Below are 22,897 nucleotides of genomic sequence, written 5' to 3'. Positions count from 1 at the left end.
AAACAGCGTGCTGTTGCACACACTACGCTGTAGCAACTTTATGCAGTAATTACTTTCATTAAGAGCCCCCAAAATTGTGTAAATGCCCCCATTTTTTAGACGGTAGGGGCAAAATTTGTCCCCAAAATATTTTTTAAATTTCCCACACTGCCCGCTGCCCACGGCCACCCCACCCACTGCGAAGGATCCCAGGGCTCAGAGGCAGACAAATAAAACAACATATTTGTGGACAGATATAATCCATTATGAGCCAGAGCTAACAAACCCTGCTCTGTTTGGCCAAGGCCTCAAGGCAACGCTGCAAAGCTGAACAACTCCCTCGTCCCCTCTTACTCATATTTGTTGTTGCGTGTCCCCTTCTTCCGTTGGGGCGATGTGGGGATGGGGAGGAGAGAGAGAGAGGGAGAGAGAGAGAGACAGCTGGAGTAGGAAAAGAGAGAGGTGGACTGGATTAATCGATAGCGTTATCTTGGCCAAGGCTGGCCTCCTATGTTGAGCTAATGTGCGATTAATCGGTGTGCTCGGCCAGCGGCTTGTGATGTCTTGATAGAGACACAGATGACTCGATAAGCGCCGAAAACAGATGAAAAGAGCCACAGTGAGCAGAGACGAGCAGAAAGGACAGACGGTTTTGGGGGCAGGAAGTGAAGCGCGACACAGAGGACAGAGAGCTGCAGCAGAGCGAAGAGAGAGATCAACGAAGAGAGCACCGAATGAAAGGCCTTACTGTATGTGTGAAATATGGTCACAGACAACACTGTAAACGACATATAAATATGGTTTTCTACATGTTGTGGAGCCATATTTCCTTATGTTATTACAGACGTCTAAACAGTGCATCCAGTGCAAACCTGTTACACACCAGCATGGAAAGAAAGGAAAGGTTCATAACAGTGGTTCTCAATCGTTTTCATATCAAGGACCCCTAAACTGACACAGATTAGAACACAGACCCCCCCCCCATTTGATTTTGTCTCAGGGTCCCCCATCTGATAGGATTTTTGCTTTTCGATATTTTATTACAGAAAGTGTATGAAACCCATGACCAAAATAGTCTTCTGTCATTGTGTTACTTATGGATGGAATAAAGTTATAAATAAAGTAATAAACTTATTCTGATTCTGAATTATAGTGAAAATAAAGTTCCCCCTGGAACCCCCCTCAAGGACCCCACTTTGAGAACCACTGGTGTAATGTAAAGCATGTGAAGTCTGCCTCAAAGAGATATATTGCTGTCATTGCTATTCCAGTCTAGTCTCAGTTCGAGTGTATTGTTGTCACTGAAGCTTAGCCGGTTCCCATGGTAACCATACTGATAACTCGGTCTGTAGCCATACTCACCGGCCACGCGTATTTGAAGGGAATGACAATGTGTCCATTTGTCCCATCCCCTCCTCCTCCGCCTTCGTGAGTTCGGTGGCGGAGCGACTGGGAGTTCCCGCCCAGGACGCCCGTGCCGCCCGTCCCAAACGTGCAGGTTCCGGTCGGGATGACCCGGGCCTGGTACTCCTTGAGGCAGGCCCGGAAGAAGGTGTCGCACGGGTCCCTGAGAGAGCAGCCCTTCCCCTGGCTGGCCCGGAGGTCGCAGCACTCTCCGGTCAGCAGCAGGCCGTCGGGGTTCTGGAAGTGACGGATCTGCAGCTCGAACATCCCGACCGCGCACACAGCCTGGGTCCATGCAGGGCAACGAGTGGGAGGACAGAGAGAGAGAGAGAGAGACGAATTAACGTACGATCTATAACACAAACAAGTACGGTGCAGGGAAAGAAAAACAATTAAAGTATGCAGAGTTTCCCTGGTGTGTATCGATGCAAAAACAACCAACTTAGGCCATGTTCACATTACAGACAAATCCGATTTGCTGCTAAAGTCATTAATCATCATTATCTTGATTGGTTTCCCAAATCTGATTTGTGAGTGTGTCCGCACTGCCACAAATCTGATTTGGGCAAGTGTTCAAGTCGGATCTGTGTGTCTCCATAATGTGGTTTGGGACAAGTGACACAAATCAGACTTGGAGCGTCCAGACCCATAAAACCAATCTGGATAGAATCATTAACAGGTCACTAAAGTTCACAAATCAGATTTGGCCTCCTAGTCTGAACATGGCCTAAGAGTTTTAGAGTCAATTAATGTCTGTTGCTGTTTGACTTGAGTATATGCACTTTAAATTGTCTGTGTCCTCTGCATGTGTGCATGTGTATGTAAGTATTTTTTTATGTATAACAACATGTATGTTTTCTTCGATTATAAATGCATTGATCTTACTTTGGCTTTGTGAAGCCGTTTGCATGAAATGTGCTATAGCAGTGCTTCTCAACGTGGGGTCTGGGGACAACCAGGGTTCCATCAGGAGGGTTCCAAGGGGTCCCCAGCAAATTTGATGAATGGTTAAACTTCACAATTATTATTATTTTATTATTATTTTATTTTTTTCAGTTTTTTAGAGCAACTTCACAATTATTTTTTAATTATTTAATAGTTTTTCTGTTATCTCTACTGACAATACAGATAGTGATGGGATTCTGGACAAAACCATTATCTAACAATAAAGATATTCTCAGATTTGGGTCCAAGAGACACAATCTTATCAAATAGGGGGGGCTGTGGCTCTAATGTGGACTAAACCAGGGCCCTTGATATGAAAAAAGAGAGGTGTTGTGCTATATACAATCAAACATGCGGCCTCGAACACACGGCATCAAGACATCGAGGGCACAGATCCACCAGATGCCCCCCCCATGTGTGTGTGTGTGTGTGTCTTTCCCTCATTGTTTACAGTGAAAAGGAGGCCTTATGCAACCCCTGCATCACGGAGCAGCACAGTGAGTCAGTTTCAGGAATAGCCCCGTGTCTGAGCCCGTGTCTGTCTGGCAGCTTCCTGTGGTCACATTCAGAAAAAAACTCCGTCTCATTTCTGTCTGCGAAAAATGTTTCCGGCGGTTCCGCACGTCAGCGGCTTCAGCGTCGTTACGCCTTTGTGCCACTTGTGGACAAAAGAAGCTGCCATTTTACAGGAGAGAGGGGCGACATTCTGCGAGAGCCTCCAGACATGATTGCTGCTTCTGGAAAAAAAAAAAGCGTTTCATTCATAAAGTGATAATGAAGAGAGTGAATACACCTGCTTCAAAAGCACAGTGTCGTGTTGCAGGTGCTGCCTGCTGCCTGGCCTCTCTGGGCTCTGGGAACGTCTCCTCCCTATCGCCTGTTGGGTTTGATCAGCGCTCTACTACGAGACAACAGCCCCCCCGACAGATAGTGAGATAGAGAGAGAGAGAGAGAGAGAGAGAAATGAAGGAGGCGATAACATTGATCGGCACAACTCTTTCTCTGGAGTCTCTCTGCCAACAGAGAGGGGAGGAATCGAACTCCTCCATCCAAATGGACAGATACACCCCCGATCCTCTATCTATCTGTTTATCTCCCATCTGTCTCAATCGTCTCCTCCCCTCTTATTTACCATCCCACTCTCCCTTTGTCTCTGCGCCTCTGTTCTCTGTCGTGCACTTCCTTCACCTTTGTATCCCACTCCTCCTTTCTTCCTTTCTCTCTTTCTTTATCTCTCTCTTTCTTCCTCCCTCTGTGTCAGTGGTACCACTCCCTTCTTTTCCCCCCTCGCCCTCTCCTCCCGGGGGACGGGCCACACTGGGAACCTGGCCACACTCCTCTCCTCCCTTCTTTCTCTCTATCTGGGAACCAGCAGTAACTCCTGCCATCTCTCTTTCTCTCGGCATCAGCTCTCCTCTGCATTGTTGCCATTCTCCTTTTCATCTGTCTCTCTCTCTCTTTCTTTCTCTTTCTCTCAGTCCTCCCAGGGCGTGTGTAAAGATGGGTGGAGGGGGGCGCCCACGCACGCACACGCACGCACGCACGCACGCGCACGCACACACACACACACACACAGACACAGATACACTCTGCTAGAGTTAACAAGACCCCCTGAGAGTCTCAAAGAGCATGGGTCAGAGGTGTGTGTGTGTGTGTGTGTGTGTGTGTGTGTGTGTGTGTGTGTGTGTGTGTGTGTGTGTGTGTGTGTGTGTGTGTGTGTGTGTGTGTGTGTGTGTGCCCCCCTTGTCTGTCTGCGATGTCACTGTAGCGGTAGAACAATGGCTGTAGCTTCTTCCAGCAACTGGAAACAGAGAAATATCTCCTTTTGACGCAACGCTAAAATCTCTCGTGACTCAAATCGACTGACTAAACCTTTTCGGCAGTACTGTGAAAAACGCTGAATTATTGGAAACTAATTGGAGTCATCCGTGCCCTCCAGCGGTTACAGTGGAGGATCATGGGAAAATTAAACTGAAACATTGACAACAGAAATCGCCACAAGCAGAGAGCTCTCAGGGTCAGCTTGTGTGTAGCGCCGAGCCAGAACCAGAACCAGGATCTCAGCCGGGCCTTGGTTGTGTTGTGTGTGTGTCCCCCTCTTGCCCGTGTCCCCGAGCTGGGAGAGGGGAGGAGGGGAGGGGGGGGGGGGAGGGGTCTACATCAAAAGGCTTGTGGAGATACAGTGCCACTCATCACTCTATATCCTCCTTTCTTCCTCTCCTCCTCCCCCTCCCTCAGCCATTCCGGGCATACCAGCGTTTCAGCGCTCAATCTGACCGGCAGAGAGGAACGCAGATCAGCCTCTGGGTTTTGGACCATCTCTGCAGGAGAGCCTGGGCCGCTAAAGGCTCATTACACCCAAACACAGCCAACCCCCCCCCCCCCCCCCCCCCCCTCGGTCAAAGATTAACATTTACGGTTCACTACCTGGCCTCCATTTGAACCATGTTAACATTGTTAGGTTGTTACACTGACTATCTGTTAGCCCTGTTTGGACGAGAGAGCAGAGTGAACGCCAAGTCACTGCAATTGATTCTATTCAGGGAATAGATTTTCTTCAGTATTCTAGAACTGGAATTATTTTTGGCATAATAGATCTTGCTCTTAAATCCAATAGAGATGACTGAGAACTCTCTTTCATTATTCTGACAGCTTAGAGTTTCAATTCAGCTTTTAACTGAAAGTGAATTGAGTCAAATCACAGGTTGTGACGGTGTGGCAATGCGGTATCAGGCCCCACACACACTGCAGAGCATGCCTCAAGAACAGTCTGATGTCCAACAACCGATAACTGACAAGCAGCCTCACTATGGTACATTTTTCATAGGTTTGGGTATCTCCTGAATTGCCACTGATGAGGAAGGTCTCCTGTCCTCTGCATTATGAATGGTCAACAGCGGAGGATCCAGACGTGTGTGTGTGTGTGTGTGTGTGTGTGTGTGTGTGTGTTTCACACTGCAGTGCAGTGAGATAGTGGAGGGACTGAGGGAGTGTAGTGTGTAGTTGTTCAGCTGTGAGGCAGGGGTTGCAGAGGCGCAGGGAAAGACATGTGGAGCTGTCCGAACGTTCACACGCCCCACACACACCCGCCCCTGCCCCCTGGCTCAGTCCACACACACACACACACACACCCAAGTAGTCACACACACACACACACACACACACACACACACACACACACACACACACACACACACACACACATGCAAGCTCTGTGCTCCCTGTGTGAGCAGAAAACATGCTTGCACCGCACCATGCACATGCACATGCACGCACACACACACACACACACACACACACACACACACACACACACACACACACACACACACACACACGCATGCACACACACACACACACACACACACACCCACACACACATCTGGGCCTTGCTGCTGTTAAGAACCTGTCACACAACTACAGGCATCCTGACCTGATCCCTCCGTGTCTGATCGCACACAGGGGAAAAAACATATTTGGTTTTCTCCCCATAAAACATCAATGAAGAAGAATAAACGCTCGTGTGGGTGCTCACAAACATGAAGGTGCTTTGGTTGAGGGGGGGGCACATGCATATTCAAGAAAAATAGGCCACTCTTCCTTGTGATAAATTATTGAAAAGCCTTGATGCCTTTTGGCAAGCCCATTTTGGGACAGTTGAAAACCAACATGATACAGCTATATGCCGCCTGATTTTAGAAATCGTATAAGTTGACGGTGATGTTGCAATGTGAGCTTTTCATGCTGCTTACTGTGTATTTGGTTGGGATGCTGCACCAAAAGCATCTGTCCAAATCAAAGTTATCATAGTATTTATATCTGTAGAGCTCTGGGAGGCTGAATTCAGATGGGAGGAGTGGAAATAGTCAGCAAGCGCCTGACAATGAGAGATAGTGTGAAATAGACAAGCAATGCAGCAGTATAGGTATAGCCTACATGCTGAAGATGGAGATGCGGAGAAATCCAGGTGCAAACACCTGCACCTTTACCATTAACCAGTGTGTAAACAACATGCTGAACAGTGGGTGGAAGGAGAAAATTAATGTCTTCTCTCTTATTCGTCATCACACTGGTGGCATCATTGCCCCTCACAAGGATTTAATAACGACTTTAGTCCCAAAAAATGGAGCCTATGTAGCACCTGTAGTACAGTACCTTTAGTATACACTATTACCCTTGACTTAGGTTAGCCATGATTCATGAGTGATGGTATACAATCACATTTTATTAAGTGGCGCATGATTTTAAATAGTAAGAGGATTCACCCCTCTCGTTTGCATCCATGGAACAAGCACACCCCCACCCCACACACAAAAAACAAACACTTTAATAATGCTATAATATTCCTATAGAGAGGGACTTAAAGTGTACCATAGGTCTATAGGGTCTATAGGGTTATTTGTATTATTTCATGTATTTTTTTTATATTATAGCATTCATATGGGTCATTATATTTTGATTGAGATATTTCTATCCTATATTTCTGAAAATGTACCATAAGGATTAGGCCTACTACTATGCAGATCTACATTGTAGGGATACGAGGGCTGAAACAACAGGTGGGCACAGCGCCATGGGAGCAGGGAACGGGAATGGTGGCAATAAACTACAAGAAGAGAAGGGACAGCGTGGACTGGCTCCATTATAGACTGTTTTCATGCAGCTGCGATAGAAATAGGCTAAAACCACAGTTAAAAGTCAGCCGTGGGAAGGGAGGGGGGGGCGGGGGTTACGAGCCACCCCAATATAGCACTTAAATCGGTGGCTTACCTGCGGATGTATTGTGAGCGCGACGAGAAAAATCACAGTCCGCTGCAGGTGGAGGTGTGCCCGGTGTCGGCCAGTCCTCATGTCTGGGTCTGGCCTTCCGGTGAGCTTTACGCGTGCGTTCCTGCTGGGATCGACCCGGCTCCTCCCGTGCGCTCTTGCCCTCTCCATCCCTGCGTCCTGCTGCCCGCGGGGGATTGGCACTGTCCCCCCTTCCGCTCCGGCCAGTCCAGGCGGCTCTCCTCTCCGGTCTACAGCCTGCAGCTCCTGGAGAGCCGCTTCATCGTGTCCAGTGAAGAGAAACCATCACTACCCCCCGTCCCCGCCTGCCCCACCTGCTCACCTAGCCCCTGCGCTCGCGGTGTCCAGGGTGGATTTCCGCTGTCTGGGAACGACAAACTCACCCAAGCTCTGCTCGCGCGCGTGCACACCTGCGTGTAAGAGGATTTAGGTCCAATCTCCCGGCTCACTTGACTTGAACTCTCATCCTAATTACCTGACACTCTCTCTCTCTCTGCGTCTGTCTGTCTCTCCTCAAGCCTGATCCGCGCGCACAAAAGTAAAACAACTCGCTATGTCCCTATGAGCAGCGCACCTAGCCTATAGTTGTTCCAGTTTCGCGATAAATGTATGAAAGCAACAGCCAAAGTCTCCTCTCTCCAGCGGAGTGACTGCATTTCACTTTCCTCTCGCCCAACCGGCTGGTCATTGGTCAAGCCAAGCCGGGTGCAATAACGTCAGTGTGGGAATCAGAAGAGAGAGAGAGAGACAGAGCGAGAGAGAGAAAGAGGGGGGGGGGGGGGGGGGTGCGCGCGCTGTGTGTGTGTGTGGGGGGGGAGGGGGGCATGGAGGGTGTGTCCCGAGGCAGGGAATATCCGTCTTTTAGCTCTTGTCCGGTTGGTTCCCAGGGCGCACCAATGCGTATCTCTCCGTCTCTGTCTCTCAAAATCAAGCGTATTGCGTATCCAAGCGATATATATATTTACAAATAATTCACATTCACGCACGGGATTATAGATTTCGTGTCACCTCGCTCGGCTTCCGTGCCCCATCACCTCTGTAGCTAACAGTTCAGTTTCAGGTCTCCAGTGTCACAGCTCACATCAAAGGTGCTCCGCCGCGCCAATTAACTATCTCTCACGGTTCTGCGGAGGCTCGGGTGGCCTCCGTCTGAATAGCAAAGTTTCTATGGGCCTGCAGTGTTGTGTCATAATTAGAAGACCATGATGAGGAAAAGGAATTCATTCATAAACAAGATCCCAATCAGTGCAGTGCTGGACCACTGGTCATAAGGCGGTTGAACAAAGAAACAAAACATGGCCCACACTATCAAGTGGTAACTTCAATTGGGGGGCTAGTTTCAGGGGAGGCTCAGTGAATGAATGGAAGTGAAAAAATATGACATTAGTTAACAGAAGATCTCATAGAATAACCTATTGTGTGATTTCATTAAAGAGAAACTACATGACATCCACGCTTGACATTCTGAGTGAGAGCAGAAGTAGCTCAAGTGTTTGATGTATAATGCACGTCGTGTTAAAGTTGTGTGAACTGTTGCGGTTTTTAAAATGTACACCAAACAGCCAGGGCTAGAGTGAGCACTCAAGGCTGGCTCCATAGGGTCCCATTGCCTCTTCCCCCCAGAAATGATTTTTTTTTAACCACAATGCTGCTCAGCTGATCCCTTGTGTAAATGGTAAATGGACTGCATTTATATAGCGCTTTTATCCAAAGCGCTTTACAATGTGCCTACATTCACCCATTCACACACAGAGGGCGGCCAGCTGCCACGCAGGGTGCTGGCACAGCCATCGGGAGCAATTTGGGGTTCAGTGTCTTGCCCAAGGACACTTCAACATGCGCACTGGAGGAGCTGGGGATCGAGCCACCGACCTTCTGGTTGGTGGACGACGCACTCTTCCTCCTGAGCCACATAGCCACCCGTGTGTATAGAAAAAAAGGTGCATCGCATTCTAATGCACTTGTGACATCAGTGACCCAGCCAGGCTGCTGTACAGTCTACTGTACAGTAAGTACTAAGTGATGTCACAAGTGTTATGTTCGATTGGCAGGTTTTCAGGCGTGCGTGCCATTTACAAAAACGAGTCTAGATGTGCGTCTATGTGTGGGGGGAAAGATAATCATGTTATTACATACCAGTCCCACATATTAATGCAATGTGGTCTCCAACCTGCACAGTGCACCATGCTCTTTAACCTGTCCATACATTTACTAGCCTACATTCATTCATGCCACCAGCTAGGCTACAAATAAACGGGCGAGCGGATGAATACAAAAGAAGAGCAGGGTGCATCTTTTGCATATTGGCACTGCTCTCACATGGCATATTTTCCACTTCCAGATTCCAGTTCGACTCAAGACCACCACACAATGTACCTTCTTTATCGGAGGAAATCTAATGAGATTCTCCACTCACCCCCCTCCTTTCACTTCCCTCCCCTCTGTTAAGGTCTGTCATGGGCTTGTTGCTCAAGAGCTTCCCTGACAACCGCTGGTGTTTCCGCGGCGGGCCGGGCGCTGCGCGGTGACCCCGGGACAGAACAGAGGGCTGTTCAGGAGCACGGCGGTGATTTGCATATGCGGGCGGCAATGACCCCCCGAACATGAGCTGAATTATAACCAACCTTCTAGAAATAGAGATATCACTGGATAGATCTATTCCCGGTTTTTGTGTAATCACTCACTGTGGTTAGGCCGGCTACCTGTAGAAGAGTGAGTCACCAAACTGTGCAGTGTCTCATCTCCCCTCTTGCCTGCCTTCCTAAATGAAAGTATGAGTTGGATCTTTGGCACCATCTAATGGTGACGGACAACCGTGACATGTCTTTTTTTTTGCCAGAATTCTAAAATGCAGGGTTGGACCCACACTACTCCTTTGTCTATGGAAGACACCCATATTATCAATCAAATCGTAGTGTTTCAATCCATTTTCTTCTACTACAGAATATTTATTGCAATTTAGTGACTGGAACGTCACTAAGTGACACAGCACGTAACAGAATGTGAGTTGCCAGATCTGCATGAACTGTATAAACAGCGGTGCCTCAGGAGGTCCCTAAAGATCATCAAAGACACAAACCATCCCCACAACAGCCTGTTCTCCCTGCTACCCTCAGGGAGAAGATACAGGGTTCCGAAAGCACGCACAAATCGCTTGAGGAACAGTTTCTTCCCGCAGGCCACGAGACTCCTTAACATACACAAATAGTGTAGTAGCCGCACTGTACCGTACTGTAGCTGCTACCATTACGTATGTCTAACGTTTAATTGTATGTTTAATAAGGAATATGCTATTTGCAGTTTGCACCTGTATGTCAAATACGCAGAATTTAAAATGCAGAGTTTAATAAGGAATATGTTATTTGCACCTGTATGTCAAATACGCAGAATTTAAAATGTTTAAGCATGTCTAAAGTATGCACACGACATGTGCACCTATGTGCAGTGAATATGCCACTGTCTCTGACTTGTCTTATCACTATACTGCCTTATTGCTTGTTGTGTCTCTTGTTGTTTTTGCACTCATATGCCCTGTTATATTTGTACTATGTTGTAAACGGAGTCCACAGCACAAGAATTTCACACGTGATACTTGTACCATGGAGTGACAATAAAAATCTTGAATCTTGAATCTTGGAAATGTCTACCAAATTTTTGACTGTAAAAAATAAGTATATTCCAGTACCTCTCACCTCTGGCAAGAGTGTTGACACTACACATAAGCAGATTGTCATCTGTCTGTCTCTCTGAGTGACTGATAAAACACCCTGTCAGGTATTCAGCATGGCATGCACAAGCCATTAGACGTGGACAAATCCAACCTTAGATCCCACCTATAAGAGGCCATGTATTCAGTTAAGGACCGCCGCTGAGATTGTCTCGGGAATGCTATTGATGTTTTTAATCGTACATTGGAATGACATCGACAGATATGTCCCATGCATAATCCTCTGGATAAGTTGCCTTTTTTCAGTTCTCCAACTGAAAGATCACTGTGTTGGTGAATGGGAAGCCACTAGGCATGTTGCCAAGAGCATGGGACACTCACTCGCACACACAGCGCCCTGGTGGCTAAGGTCAGCGCTTTCTCAAGGCAAAATAAGGGAGTGTGGAAAGGCTTGGGAAAGTACAAAAGAATGCGCATTTCTCTGTACAGTGTTGAGCCGACCTGTAGACAATTACACAGGGCACAATTTAAGTCCACAACAAGGGGGCCTTGTGTGCACTGGGTGCTGTAGGTGGTACATGTCTAAATTGAGCTTTTCAGGCTTAATTCACAAGTCACTCTGCTCTGCTGTCATAAATCCTCCATCAGAGAAGGCTGGTCCTCCTTATTGGCAAGTAATGACTCTGCAAACTTCCTTTCTGAAGGGCCAAGACAGTCAGAGAAGGGTTTCTGTTAGGGCTTTCACACCGGCAGGGCTCCGTGCCGGTTCCGGTTCCAGAACCCTAATCTTAACTGGCCGGCGCGTTCAGACCGAAAACATAATTGGTTCGGAACCTGAAAAGTTGGTTCTCAGCGGAACCAAAAAATAGTTGGTTTTCCTTGGGAACCGTGACATCATCAGTGGGCGTGTCTTATTCTAGGCTGTGAAAACGAGCAGGAAGGAGAAGAAGGCAGTGACAACACAGAGAAAAATAATTTGCAGTGGTCTCCTGAGGAAACCAAATGTTTAGTGGCGATTTGGGCATCTACTGAATCTCAAGAAAAGCTAGAAAGCAGTACAAGAAAGAGCAAGTCATATGCCGAACTTGCAGAAGAGAGGGCCAAGGCTGGGTTCAATCGAATGCCAGACCAAATAATTAATAAACTTAAAAAAATAAAAATAAACTGAAGAAGGACTACCGAATAATGTCCTCCCACTTTGGTTCCGCTTAAACTGGTGTGAACACGGGCTGGTTCGCCAGAAAGCACCAAGGTTCTGAGACTCCAGAACGGAGCCAGAGCCAGAACCAGAACCGTGTCTGTCTGAAAGCGCTATGTGAGGATCCGCTGCCCAACACTGACATTGTACTTGTATTTATTACTTCCATCTGTATAGGGAGTAATAAAGCCTACATTGTTTTTCACAGCCTCACAGCCATATAAAATCACAACGGTGTATAAATCAAATGTTTGAGTGCTGTCATAAGCTGTCAGTGTAACATGGGCACTAAATGAAATTAAGTTATTCTGATGGTCTAAAAGTCCCAAAACCAGTAACCATAGAGACAAGTGTCAGAAATATTACATATTATTCACTCATAAACCTAAAATGGCAAAGCACCATAGCTGCAGATTAGCCAGTGATGTAATGTATGTATTAAGTGATGTAATCATTCAAATTTAGGGAATTAATCTCAATTAGAGCAGAGCACAAAGGCCAAATGATGATGATGAAATAGTTTGTCCAGACAGACCGTTCACCTCAAAGCAGAAATTGAATGAAAGTCTGATTACGGTAGGTTACTTCACAAGCAAAAGGTCAATTGGTGGTTTATATGGAGGCTGATAACACAAGTTCTTCCTTTGCAAAAATACAAAAATAAAATACAAGGGGGTGGGGGTGGGAGGGTTGTTCAGGACTGATGCAAAATTTGAACAAAATCAAACAAAAATTTCAACTTTCCAAAAATAATTAAACTACCCACAATCACAAATTATTAGTGTTTTACAAACATAAACAAACCAATCAACATTTAGGACCCCAACCCACGACCATAAAAACTTAGAAATTAGAAACCACCTGCAAGTTATCAGATTAAGCAGGAAGGTTATGTATGCACCACTTTACTATTTCAGCTGTTTTTAGTTATTTCCGAAAACTGTAGAGTAGTATTTATAGATAACTGTGGGTCAGGCCATTAATTATTGGACTTTTTCAGGTTGTAGGCTACTACTAGAAAATTTTCATTATCAACCTATTCTCAAGTCATTGGAAACACATTACAAAATATGAAACTAGTTAGAGACACTTGCACAGTAGCCCAGTTCACATTCACTACAACAACTGGACTTGGGGAATAGAGGAAATGGGGTTCATAGCACCATCTACTGGAGGTGAGTGCTCTCACTGTTACGGTTGAGCAGAGAGCTTGGTGGGGTTGAACTTGATAATATTAGACAAGTAGAAACAGGCATTTTGTCTCAAGAATAAGTAGCCTTCAGTCAGCCAGCCTACACACACCTGCTGCCCAACACAGCCACGTAAAACAAGTAGAGGCAGAGCATTGTCGCAAAAGTGAAATTTTAATCAAAACAAAAGAAAAGCTCCAGGTACAATGTCTGGTAAACCAGACTCTGGGTGCAATGCTTTGACACATAATTTAAAAGAGGAAAGATGACACATCAAGTTGCTCGCTGGTCTGTGTATGATGCCATAAAAAGTCAGGGAACTGCAACCTGTCTGTGTAATTCAGATTTAACTTCTGTATCAAATTGCATGCTGAATTTATGAATATTTAACACAACATTATTCATCTATAAACCTACTGCAATAAGGATAACTGTAGAGCCCCCACAGGGGTCACCTGGTACATAAAAAAAGAGAGATCTCTGGATATCAGTTGACACGTTACCTATCGCCTGTCTCAGTGACTCGCGTATCTTCACTAGCTTTCATAATCTTTTCTTTCTATATTTCAGCTGTGCTACACCACGGAGTCTGTGCTACATTGTGAAAGTCGCTTGTTGTACACTGAATAAAAAATAAAAATAAAAAATCTCACATTCCATTGGTAAGTGTAAAATATTGTCTTGCTGAACATGACTAGATAAGATGCATCAAATACAAAAAAGGTGAGAAAAAAAAGTAAATAAAAAAGAAGTTTGTGCCAGAGCAACCAGAGCAACTTGATGCACAGACTGTATACTTACATGTAACGCTGGAGGTGAAGACAACAGAGTGACATCATTGCAGCCACACTGCACTACCATGAATTGTCCATTTCTAAAAACATGAAACGGAGTTCGGAGCGGGCCAATGCGCCACAGAACAGGTGTGTATGAGTGTGTGTTTGAGAGACAGACCACTGGTGCTGGACTTGCCTTGGGGTTGGGGGGGCGGAAGTGGGGTGGGGTTATTTCTTAGCAAAAGAGATTTTCATGGCGTTTGTCTGCGTGATCTTGAAGCCCTGCAGTGCCTCTCGGGCAGCGCCGGCCTGCACCTCATTATCGAACTCCACAAAGGCGATGTCGTGGCGTCCAGGGACCAGACGCACCTCCTTGAACCCGGGGAACCTAGAGATAAAAAACACAACAGTCAGGTTCAACATCCGACACGTACAATGGTTCACCTGGACAAAGGAATGCGAGGCAAAAAATTTCTCCAGCTTACTAATGAGCTGGCTTCTTAAATAAGAATCCTCAAAGACACAAAACGGAGAGCGGATACTAACTGGTTGAAAAGCATAGACAGCATGAGTTCGTTGGTCTCCTCTGGCAGGTTGGTAAGGAAGAGGATGTGATTGGGAGGATTTTCTGCCACCTGAGAGGAGAAAAGGCAGTCAGTAAATGTCTGAATAGCATCGCCGACACTAAGAAGCCAAACGACAAACTTGATTTTTGTAGAAATTATACACAAGAAAGCTGGACACACACTACCTGCTGTGGCATCTGCCCAGGCATCTGTCCGGGCATCATCTGGCCATGAGGCATGGCACCAGGGGGCATCTGGCCGGGTCCCATCCCAGGAGGAGGCATCATGCCTGGAGGGGGCATGTAGGGCGGCTGGCCTGGCATGGGCATCATGCGAGGAGCCTGGCCCATATTAGGAGGCATTCCCTAAAGAGTAACATACAACAATGTTGTTTTACCGGAAGTTCTGCCACAAATATGAAATATGGCAACAGGCATTTTCTGACTGTTGACGTGATAAAATACAGAATCTTCACATCAATCTCAGCAATTTTTTGACAAAAGAGTGGATCCATCTTTATCCAATATAACCTACTGTAATCAAATCACACCCTCTTTATCCAGAAGTTCTGGATATGCTCACTCTTCTAAACCACTAGGTAGAACATTCTTAATGAGGATCACAATTGAATACTTGATTTGATAGACTGTGGATAATACTGATGTAATTTGATATTGCTTATTTATTACCCAATTTAGACTCACTCATTATCTCACTAAGGCGGAGGGGTTCCACGGCGTGGCGCAGTTGCTCGACCGGGCATGCTCACGCAGTGCGGCGCTAGAAATCAGCATGCGACGCGTGTGATATTTCTAGTCGATATTAAATCTAACCGTTACAACCAATTGATTTTCGCCAAAAACACCAATTAGCCGATGTATGACGCAGTGTTGAGTGCTATCAACAATTTATCAGCTGGAAAGCATACTAGAGATGAAACGGTATGAAAATTTCATATGATTATAGTGACCAAAATGATCACGGTGTTGGTGTTAAAATGTGCTGAAATTGTTCAAAAAGTACCGATAGACTCACTGAAGTCATTTTCGCCATGTTTTATATGGAAAACTAAGCCACAAAAAGTACTGATTCACTCACTGAAATCATTTCACAGTTTTATATTAAAAGCTCAAGACTGTTGCTAACTTTGGTTGATGATGGACAGTATTTACTGTGTTTTTCAAAGCGCCGTAATCAAACATGGTTTTAATGAGAATTTAATTTTGAAATGGCAATACTACTAACGATCAGGAATTTGATCACAATTTATCATTAAACCGGTAATCATTTCATCCCTATAGTGTACATCATTAAACTACAGATTTCAGGAAACTTCATCTGCAGATCCATGTCAGTTATTTGGAAGTGGAACAACACCAATCAGTGTACTTCTAGTAGAACTATATTTTTCATTATCCGCACACCAGCACTGATACTACAACCGACATCCAACTAAGCCTTGATGTACTTACAGGCATTGCTGCAGGCACCCCTGGGCCCATGGGTGCAATAGCACCCGGTACACCTTTCTTGGGTCCAGCTGCCTCAGGCCCCTTGACCTTTCTCTTTTCCTTCTTACGATCACGCTCCACGAAGGTCCCCTTCATTTTAGCTATGATGTCCGAGTCACCTTTGGCATACTGGATACGCTGTAGGGAGAGATGAGGACGAAAAGTCAGACCACGCATGTTTGTATATATTCGCTTCATGCATCAAGTCAAGTCTTTTAAAAAAAGGTGGGGAGGCATTTCAACAGGCTACCAATCTGGGAATCCATAGGGTTAAAAAAGTAATCTTTTTTTAAACCTCTGGGGGCAAGCACAGTTCAATACCTGAATAACCAGAACAGGAATTAAACTCGCCCAGTCGCGCAAATGTATGCTAATTTTACTGATCGCTCAGGCAATTAATAGGAGCGCTATTATCCAGATTTCCTTCGACCATGCCTGACGGATTCTCATGGAAATTGAAACTCTGTCTTGAGAGATTAACAGGCTATACTGGAGGGACACATTGTAACTTCCCAGTCATTATAAAAACACAGGATAATCGACATAGTGCATTTGCAGGGTCAGGTTGTAAGATGGTGCGTTTTTATTTAGCTAGCAAAAGTTATCTTGCTTCCAGGTCAGTAAACTGGCCCGCTATCGCAAGTGGAGCTCTTCCATTTTTTTGAGGTGCTGTGTTGCCAGATTAGGTGGTTTACTTTTCCACCCAATTAGGCTGTTTTGGATTGCATTGTGTGGGGGGAAATGGGCTTGGGCTGGTTTTGAGGGTCGCGATTCTCTAAAAGAAGAGTGATCTGCTGTCTGTCAAAACCGATGGGGGAAGATACAGATGCGAGGGTCCGTGGTTATTTGTTTGCATTTAGAACTCGGGCAAGCTGTTTTTACAGTGATTTGAACTTAGTCTCTCAGGCCAGTCTCTCTCTTCCACAATCTTCAAATGCACCAGAAACTTCAGCCCGTTAAAATTTGGCCAGAGGAAGTTGTCATCTTCCTAAGAGAAAAAAACTAGGAAGTTCGATGGTATCCGACCGATCATGACACATGTAAACAAAACCGAGGCACGTGATTTGAGAAATTAGCGGATGTCCAGCCTTGTATCCGTTTTGAGTAACTTTCTCGTCTAGGTAGTACAGACAGGTACGCAGAGTATTCGGAAATTGTGGGAGCCAACGTGTCTAATTTGAACTCAAGAATAAGTGAAGCCGAGGCGATATAGACGCTGTTGCTGGGAGGAGTGGCCGGCTCACTGTTACCGCAGAGATGACTAAAACATTTCACCAAAGTATGAATTAAAAACGTTTTGCGACTCTTATTTCTGTCTAGCGACACTTGTGACAAAATTTGAGAGCCCTTACAATAAATCAAACTTAAGGGGTAAATAAGAGAAAAGGTTTGGAACCACGCTTAACCTACCATGGGTTTGTCATAGAAAGGGAATCCCTGCATTGATCTCAAAGCGTTTGAGGCGCTGTTGACTTCTTTGAAGATAACAAAGGCCTGACCCCTCATCTTCAGGTTTCTTGCCACCAAGATGTCCAAGATCTGCCCAAACTGGGAGAAGATGGCGTACAGCGACTTCTTCAACTCTGTTGACACAGGGATCACACGATCCATTAGTTGGCTTGGTGTGGGGGACATTTATTCAGGCCGGATTGAACAGTTAGCACCAGTTGGCACGTACTGTAACGTTACACTTACCATCTTTCTTGATTTTCTCATTCAAGTTGTTAATGTAGATTGTGTGGTTGAGTCGTACTTCCGGTACGGCCATCTTCTGTTCTGTGGAGTCGACAATACATTAGCAGAGGAAAACACGCTGCTAATGAAAAATACTTATTTTCCATCAGTTTGAGCAGAATACTCGAAAGCCCGGCAACACAGCTAACGTTAGCTGCATTAGCTAACAACAGCTCCCATCCAAACGTAGAGCTATGGTTAGCTTAGCTTGGTCATAATATATATCGTTTTCCCTCTGATTTCTACCTCACCATTGCAATCAACCAGTTCTCAGTGCAAGTAGGATGCAAAAAGGATCATGATAACCCAAATATTACTTACTTTTTCGCTTTCTACGTGTCGCAAAAACACCTCGAGGTGATGAATGAAACCTCCTCGAGTCTCACGAGCAATGGACGCTGAAATCTCGCGTTAAGAAAAGAGGCAGAAACTATTTCCGGTTCCCGTTCAACATCGATTTCATTGGTCAGGCTAGCTGCCAAATATGGATGGCTCTGGGGTGACAGACTGGCTACTATGCTAAGATACCATAGAAATATTCGTGGAAACTGGAAATTAACTACAGTTAGAGATATGAACGTCTTGGTCCCAACATAGACTATGTAATAAGGTGAGTTACACACAAATCGCGCTTAACACCGTAAAATACTAAGATATTAAAGTTACAGTTTGTTTTTTCCTATCTCTGTATCCCTCTGTATTCACTTCAGTCTGCCACTACAACCTGCCACTACACACAGAGTCACCAGTTTATTGCCAAGTTAAGTTTTCAGTCTATGGTTTTCACAAAACAAGAAGGAAATACTTGGTATGTAATGTTAGGTGCATACAATATGGAGAAAAATAAGACATTTTAAGTTTAAAAAAAAAGTGCTACTGCGAGTCAAGAAAGTCAAGAAATATAAATATAAAATCCTCCACCATTGAGTCCATGATCATCCGCCGTGCTGAAAAGGTGATCGGATGCAGCCTGCCATCCCTTCAGGGCCTGTACACCGCCAGGATGCTGAAGAGAGCTCGAGAAATCATGGCTGACCGCTCCCACCCAGGCCACAAACTCTTTGAGGCACTCTCGATGGCAGGAGTTTGGCAGAACCAGAACCTCTCGTTGGACAGTTTCTTCCCAAGCGCCATCTGCCTCTTCAATGAGGCCCGAAAGCCCCCACGAATAAGGACTTTATATTTTTGTGATTGTTTTGTCTGTTTATAGAGCTTATTTTCTACTATTGATGTTATCGCCAGGCTGCATACCTGCACTAAGACAAATTCCTCGTTGGTAATCTGATTACTTGGCTATCAAAGTTAATCTTGAATCTTAATACTTTCTTTACAGTATATGGTCAAAACCCCAAAAGAGATTGGAGAAAATGTCAATGGAGTGTCCCATGTCACCTCCTCTTCCTCCACCTCCTCCACCTCCACCTCCAGGAGCTCCACCTCCTCCTGCTTCAGTACCCAGCAAGAAGAAACTTTACCAGGCTATAGCTAGTGGCAGGAGTCCTGTTGAAGGAGACCACGCAGAGGCTCGCCTGCTGCTCCAGCAGAGGGACAGCAGGTGAGTAGATTCATTTCTAGTGGTCGAGCTCTATCTGATGCACTCTTCCCAATAGTGATTTAGCATTAACCATGGCCACTGAACGTGATTGGCTTGTGAGGGAAAATACGGCAATTGTTGGGGCATAGACTACAATTGTTCACTTGCACATGCATGGTAGACAGCAATGATTAGCAAACTGTAAAGCAAACTATTAGCAGCTGTGCAAAATCTTAATGTAGAGCAGTGGTGTTATTGTGTCTAAAACATACAGGCTTTGACATCACTGTTGAGCTTTCTTGAATACAGTAAAAGAGACTACCTAAATCACCTTCACCAAAAAAGGAAAATGGTAAGCATCAGACTTTTGGACCAAGTTTTGAGCACAATTAAAGCAGTTTTTTTTTTTAATTATCATCCTTTTCTCTATTAGTTATACATACGTTATTATATTTTTTTCTTGTAGAGAATTGCTCCATGTTCATACAGTGTGACTTTACTCATTCATACAATTCAACTTATAGCTGTAGGCTAATAGATAATGGATTCCACATTGACAAACACTGGCGTGCTTGTTCTCATAGCCTCACTGCTTAGACTGTATTATATATTATTGGTATCACTAAAGCTATTTTTCCTCATAAATAAGCATTTCGGCCCAAGGTAAAAAAAAAGGGGCCTACAGCAGATTTTCTAGTATAGTGACTGATGTAGTCTGTTTTTTCTTCTTCTGTGTTCTAGTTTTAGGAAGGATCTGCAGTGGATCTTGTTTAACAAATATGTGCCATCCCTCATCCAAGATGGTCCACAGTAAGTTAGTGAACTTCGATGTCAGTCTACTCTAATAACATTATAACCTACATTTGACTGAGTGAGAAAGCATTGATGTGACATGAATAAAAGTTCAAAACTATTGCGTGTCCAGTGGAATCAGCAATGGATATTGTTGTTTGTTTGAACTAAGTGCTTTCAGTTTCACTCGTTTAACCTAATACCTGCAGGTGCGGTCTGGTGGCTTTGTGGATGGCTGCTCACCTGCGACAGCCACAGCTGACTGTTGACGTGGAGACTATTGTACAGACAGCTTTGGACAGAGGTTACACTGCACAGGGTGAAATGTTTTCAGGTAACATTGTCTTTAAAGAGCATGTATGTCAATGCACAGTCAGTCAGTCTGCGCCGAGTACACAATTTTGAAAGAGCAAATAGGGCAGAGTGTCTGTGATATCCTCACTCATCTCCACACTCGGGGACGGTAACGATTTTCTGATCGCAAAGCGTTTGACACCGCCAAATGCAAAGTAGTAAAGAATAGCTTACGTAGCTGGAAATTCGACCTTGAAACGGATCTGAGAAATGCAACACAGCTGACCGTTATATAGAGAGCAATTTAAAACGATGTTCTGCAAATGTGGACATTAAGTGCAGGATTCATACTATTCAATATATGGAAGGCATATAATCATGGAACACGTTAAAAACATAATTGAGTGCTGAGTCGCTTTAAACTTCACAAGCTGCTGTGATTGCCATTTTAATGTGTGTTCAGTTTATGGAGACCTTGTTTGCCTGTTTTGTGGAGTGTCTGTTTGTAAGGAAAAATCTAACCTCGCCACAACTTCTATGCAGCTGTGTGCTGTATGTATTCATTGAGATGTTTTATTATTATTCTCCAGCACACAACATGGCCCTGCTGGCAGAGGAGATGTGTGCCTGCAAGGCGGAGCTCCTGACAGGGGGGATCAGTGGCAGCAATGCCACAACCATCATTACACACCTGTGTGATGGACAACCTGTTCTCATCCCGTATCTTCACACAGGATAACCAGGAGGGTCTTTCACTGAGACATGAGTTTAATATGCACTTCATTTGCGTTTCATTTCAGGGGACAGTGCACCTTCAGTGACTCATGGGTAAATGTGCCAGTGTTAGCCAACTAGCTAATTTTCAACTCTTGTCCCTGATGTTATTTGCTAGAAACTGTAATTAAAATACTTATACAGTAAAAGCACAACACACAATCATGTGTACAGTACAGATAGACAGTGAGGAAAATATTCAGACAGATGTTTAAACATAGAAAACTGGAGGGGGGGAGAGATAAGAGGGTGAAGTATTTGTTTACTTTTGCTTATTAATATAATGCTTTGACAACCTATAATTTGATATAAATATGCTGCTTCTGTAACAGTCCGTATATATTTGTTGATTTATATTTTGTGTCAAACATGTAAATGTCTCAGGAGATCGGGGGGTGGGGGGGTCGCCACAGGGAGGTTATGAGGGGAGAGCGAGTTAAAACTTACATAATGTGCCCGTATGTCTTCATGCCCACACATGTATGTATCTACATATACTTATATAATGGATGTTAATATCTTGCTCCCCTGAAAGAAAATAAAAAATATTTTATCACAAAAAAAAGAAAACTGGAGGAGGGGGGCACAAAATTTGCATTTCTTTTAGACTTCGTTTAGATATGTTGTAATTTTACTCCCACTGAGAAAGCTGAAAGAGCGTATTCTTTACTGCTGTCATGAAAAACAAAAACGTATCTAATTAGAGGGCAGAAGAATTCCTTGACAGTATGTACTACAGATATGATGAGGACTTCAACCATGAGCCATGCCAACGTAGTGGACACAGGGCTCACTGGGCAGTCGCTTCAGGTAAGAGTGACTCATCCTCTCTGTCTCTCCACATCTATCAATCAATATGCAACACATTTACTATATCCACCCCTTCCAGGTGTTCTCCTCGGCCTCGACCACCAGAGGAGTGTGAGCAAAGAGTGCACCCAGCCTGATGCCTTTCTGCCCTGGCTCTTCCTGCCCAGTGACAGCGGTTGTCCTGCGCCCACCACGGGGGTCAGAGAGGTCCACATCCTGGCTAAACAGGGCAAGAGCCTCCGCTACCAGCTGTGGAGTTTAGACGGAGTAGCTCAGAGCAACGGCCAGCTGATGATGATGGACCCCCAGAGGGCCGGTGACGGGACCCTCTACGTGGTTCCACAGGGAGGGGTGGAAGCCGGACTAGCTGGCCAGGTGGTGTTGGTCCACACACGGACAGAGAAGCAGCGGTCAGTCTGAATCACACTGCTGTGGGAGGAACAATGGATGCAAAGTGCAGATGAGGCTCCGAGATGCTGTTGCAGTACACGTGGTTTGATCTGTTACTGGCATCACAATGCTTGTGGCATTATGTGATTAATATAAACTTATACAAATCAGTGGCTAAAAGAGGTCAATATGATGTCCATGACAGCAAGATAATCAGCTTTACATGCTGAGAGAACCTTTACTCTGTGTGTTCGCCTCACTTTGGATGCTGAATCAGTGTGGCTCCTGTTATCACTTGAGAAGCTACTGAATGTGCATTTCTGATGGAAGAGTCTTTTGACTATTTTGCATCAGTAGCTTGAAATGTGATGAATTTTGAACATCACCTCTTAGATATTTTGTTGCTAAAAAACCCCAAAATGGATCATATTTATGTAATAAAGTTCCTATTCAAATTCCTGGTTTATTTTTTCGGTTCTGTTGTAATTGTTTATCATAGCAGTTTTTAGTATCTATTCAGCAAAATTCATTTCTTTAAAAGATCA

At 44.9% G+C, this 22,897-nt stretch overlaps 2 protein-coding genes across 3 annotated transcripts; one reads left to right on the top strand and one right to left on the bottom strand.

Annotated features, from left to right (window-relative positions):
- Positions 1 to 13,325: 13,325 nt before the first annotated feature.
- snrpa (small nuclear ribonucleoprotein polypeptide A) lies at positions 13,326 to 18,132 on the bottom strand. Its single transcript, XM_083636905.1, has 7 exons — positions 18,080 to 18,132; positions 17,720 to 17,800; positions 17,435 to 17,607; positions 15,986 to 16,162; positions 14,699 to 14,878; positions 14,494 to 14,582; positions 13,326 to 14,335 (listed from the first exon to the last, which is right to left on the bottom strand). The coding sequence occupies exons 2-7, from the start codon at positions 17,790 to 17,792 to the stop codon at positions 14,176 to 14,178; spliced, it is 852 nt and encodes a 283-aa protein (XP_083493031.1). The 5' UTR covers positions 17,793 to 17,800; positions 18,080 to 18,132; the 3' UTR covers positions 13,326 to 14,175.
- Positions 18,133 to 18,250: 118 nt separating this feature from the next.
- Positions 18,251 to 22,758, top strand: actmap (actin maturation protease). Of its 2 annotated transcripts, none has more exons than XM_083636904.1 (7): positions 18,251 to 18,360; positions 19,092 to 19,313; positions 20,034 to 20,102; positions 20,294 to 20,418; positions 20,969 to 21,098; positions 21,892 to 21,962; positions 22,042 to 22,758. In XM_083636904.1, the coding sequence occupies exons 2-7, from the start codon at positions 19,126 to 19,128 to the stop codon at positions 22,380 to 22,382; spliced, it is 924 nt and encodes a 307-aa protein (XP_083493030.1). In that variant the 5' UTR covers positions 18,251 to 18,360; positions 19,092 to 19,125; the 3' UTR covers positions 22,383 to 22,758. The 2 variants fall into 2 exon arrangements, with proteins under 2 accessions (XP_083493030.1, XP_083493029.1); XM_083636903.1 differs by having other exon boundaries at positions 18,263 to 18,368.
- The last annotated feature ends 139 nt before the right edge of the window (positions 22,759 to 22,897 follow it).

This window comes from Poromitra crassiceps (genome assembly GCF_964638095.1).
Source record: "Poromitra crassiceps genome assembly, chromosome: 5".
Taxonomy (NCBI): Eukaryota; Metazoa; Chordata; class Actinopteri; order Beryciformes; family Melamphaidae; genus Poromitra; species Poromitra crassiceps.
This window is presented reverse-complemented; position numbering and strand designations above follow the sequence as displayed.

Bases quoted from the DNA above. Each gene is read 5' to 3' on its own strand.
- snrpa (XM_083636905.1), bottom strand. From the start codon at position 17,792: ATGGCCGTACCGGAAGTACGACTCAACCACACAATCTACATTAACAAC. The intron at 16,163-17,434 runs GTAGGTTAAGCG...CTCTCCCTACAG, and splicing joins CTTTCTATGACAAACCCATG to CGTATCCAGTATGCCAAAGG. The intron at 14,879-15,985 runs GTAAGTACATCA...GTTACTCTTTAG, and splicing joins GGGTGCCTGCAGCAATGCCT to GGAATGCCTCCTAATATGGG.
- actmap (XM_083636904.1), top strand. From the start codon at position 19,126: ATGTCAATGGAGTGTCCCATGTCACCTCCTCTTCCTCCACCTCCTCCA. The intron at 20,103-20,293 runs GTAAGTTAGTGA...TAATACCTGCAG, and splicing joins CTCATCCAAGATGGTCCACA to GTGCGGTCTGGTGGCTTTGT. The intron at 21,963-22,041 runs GTAAGAGTGACT...CACCCCTTCCAG, and splicing joins TCACTGGGCAGTCGCTTCAG to GTGTTCTCCTCGGCCTCGAC.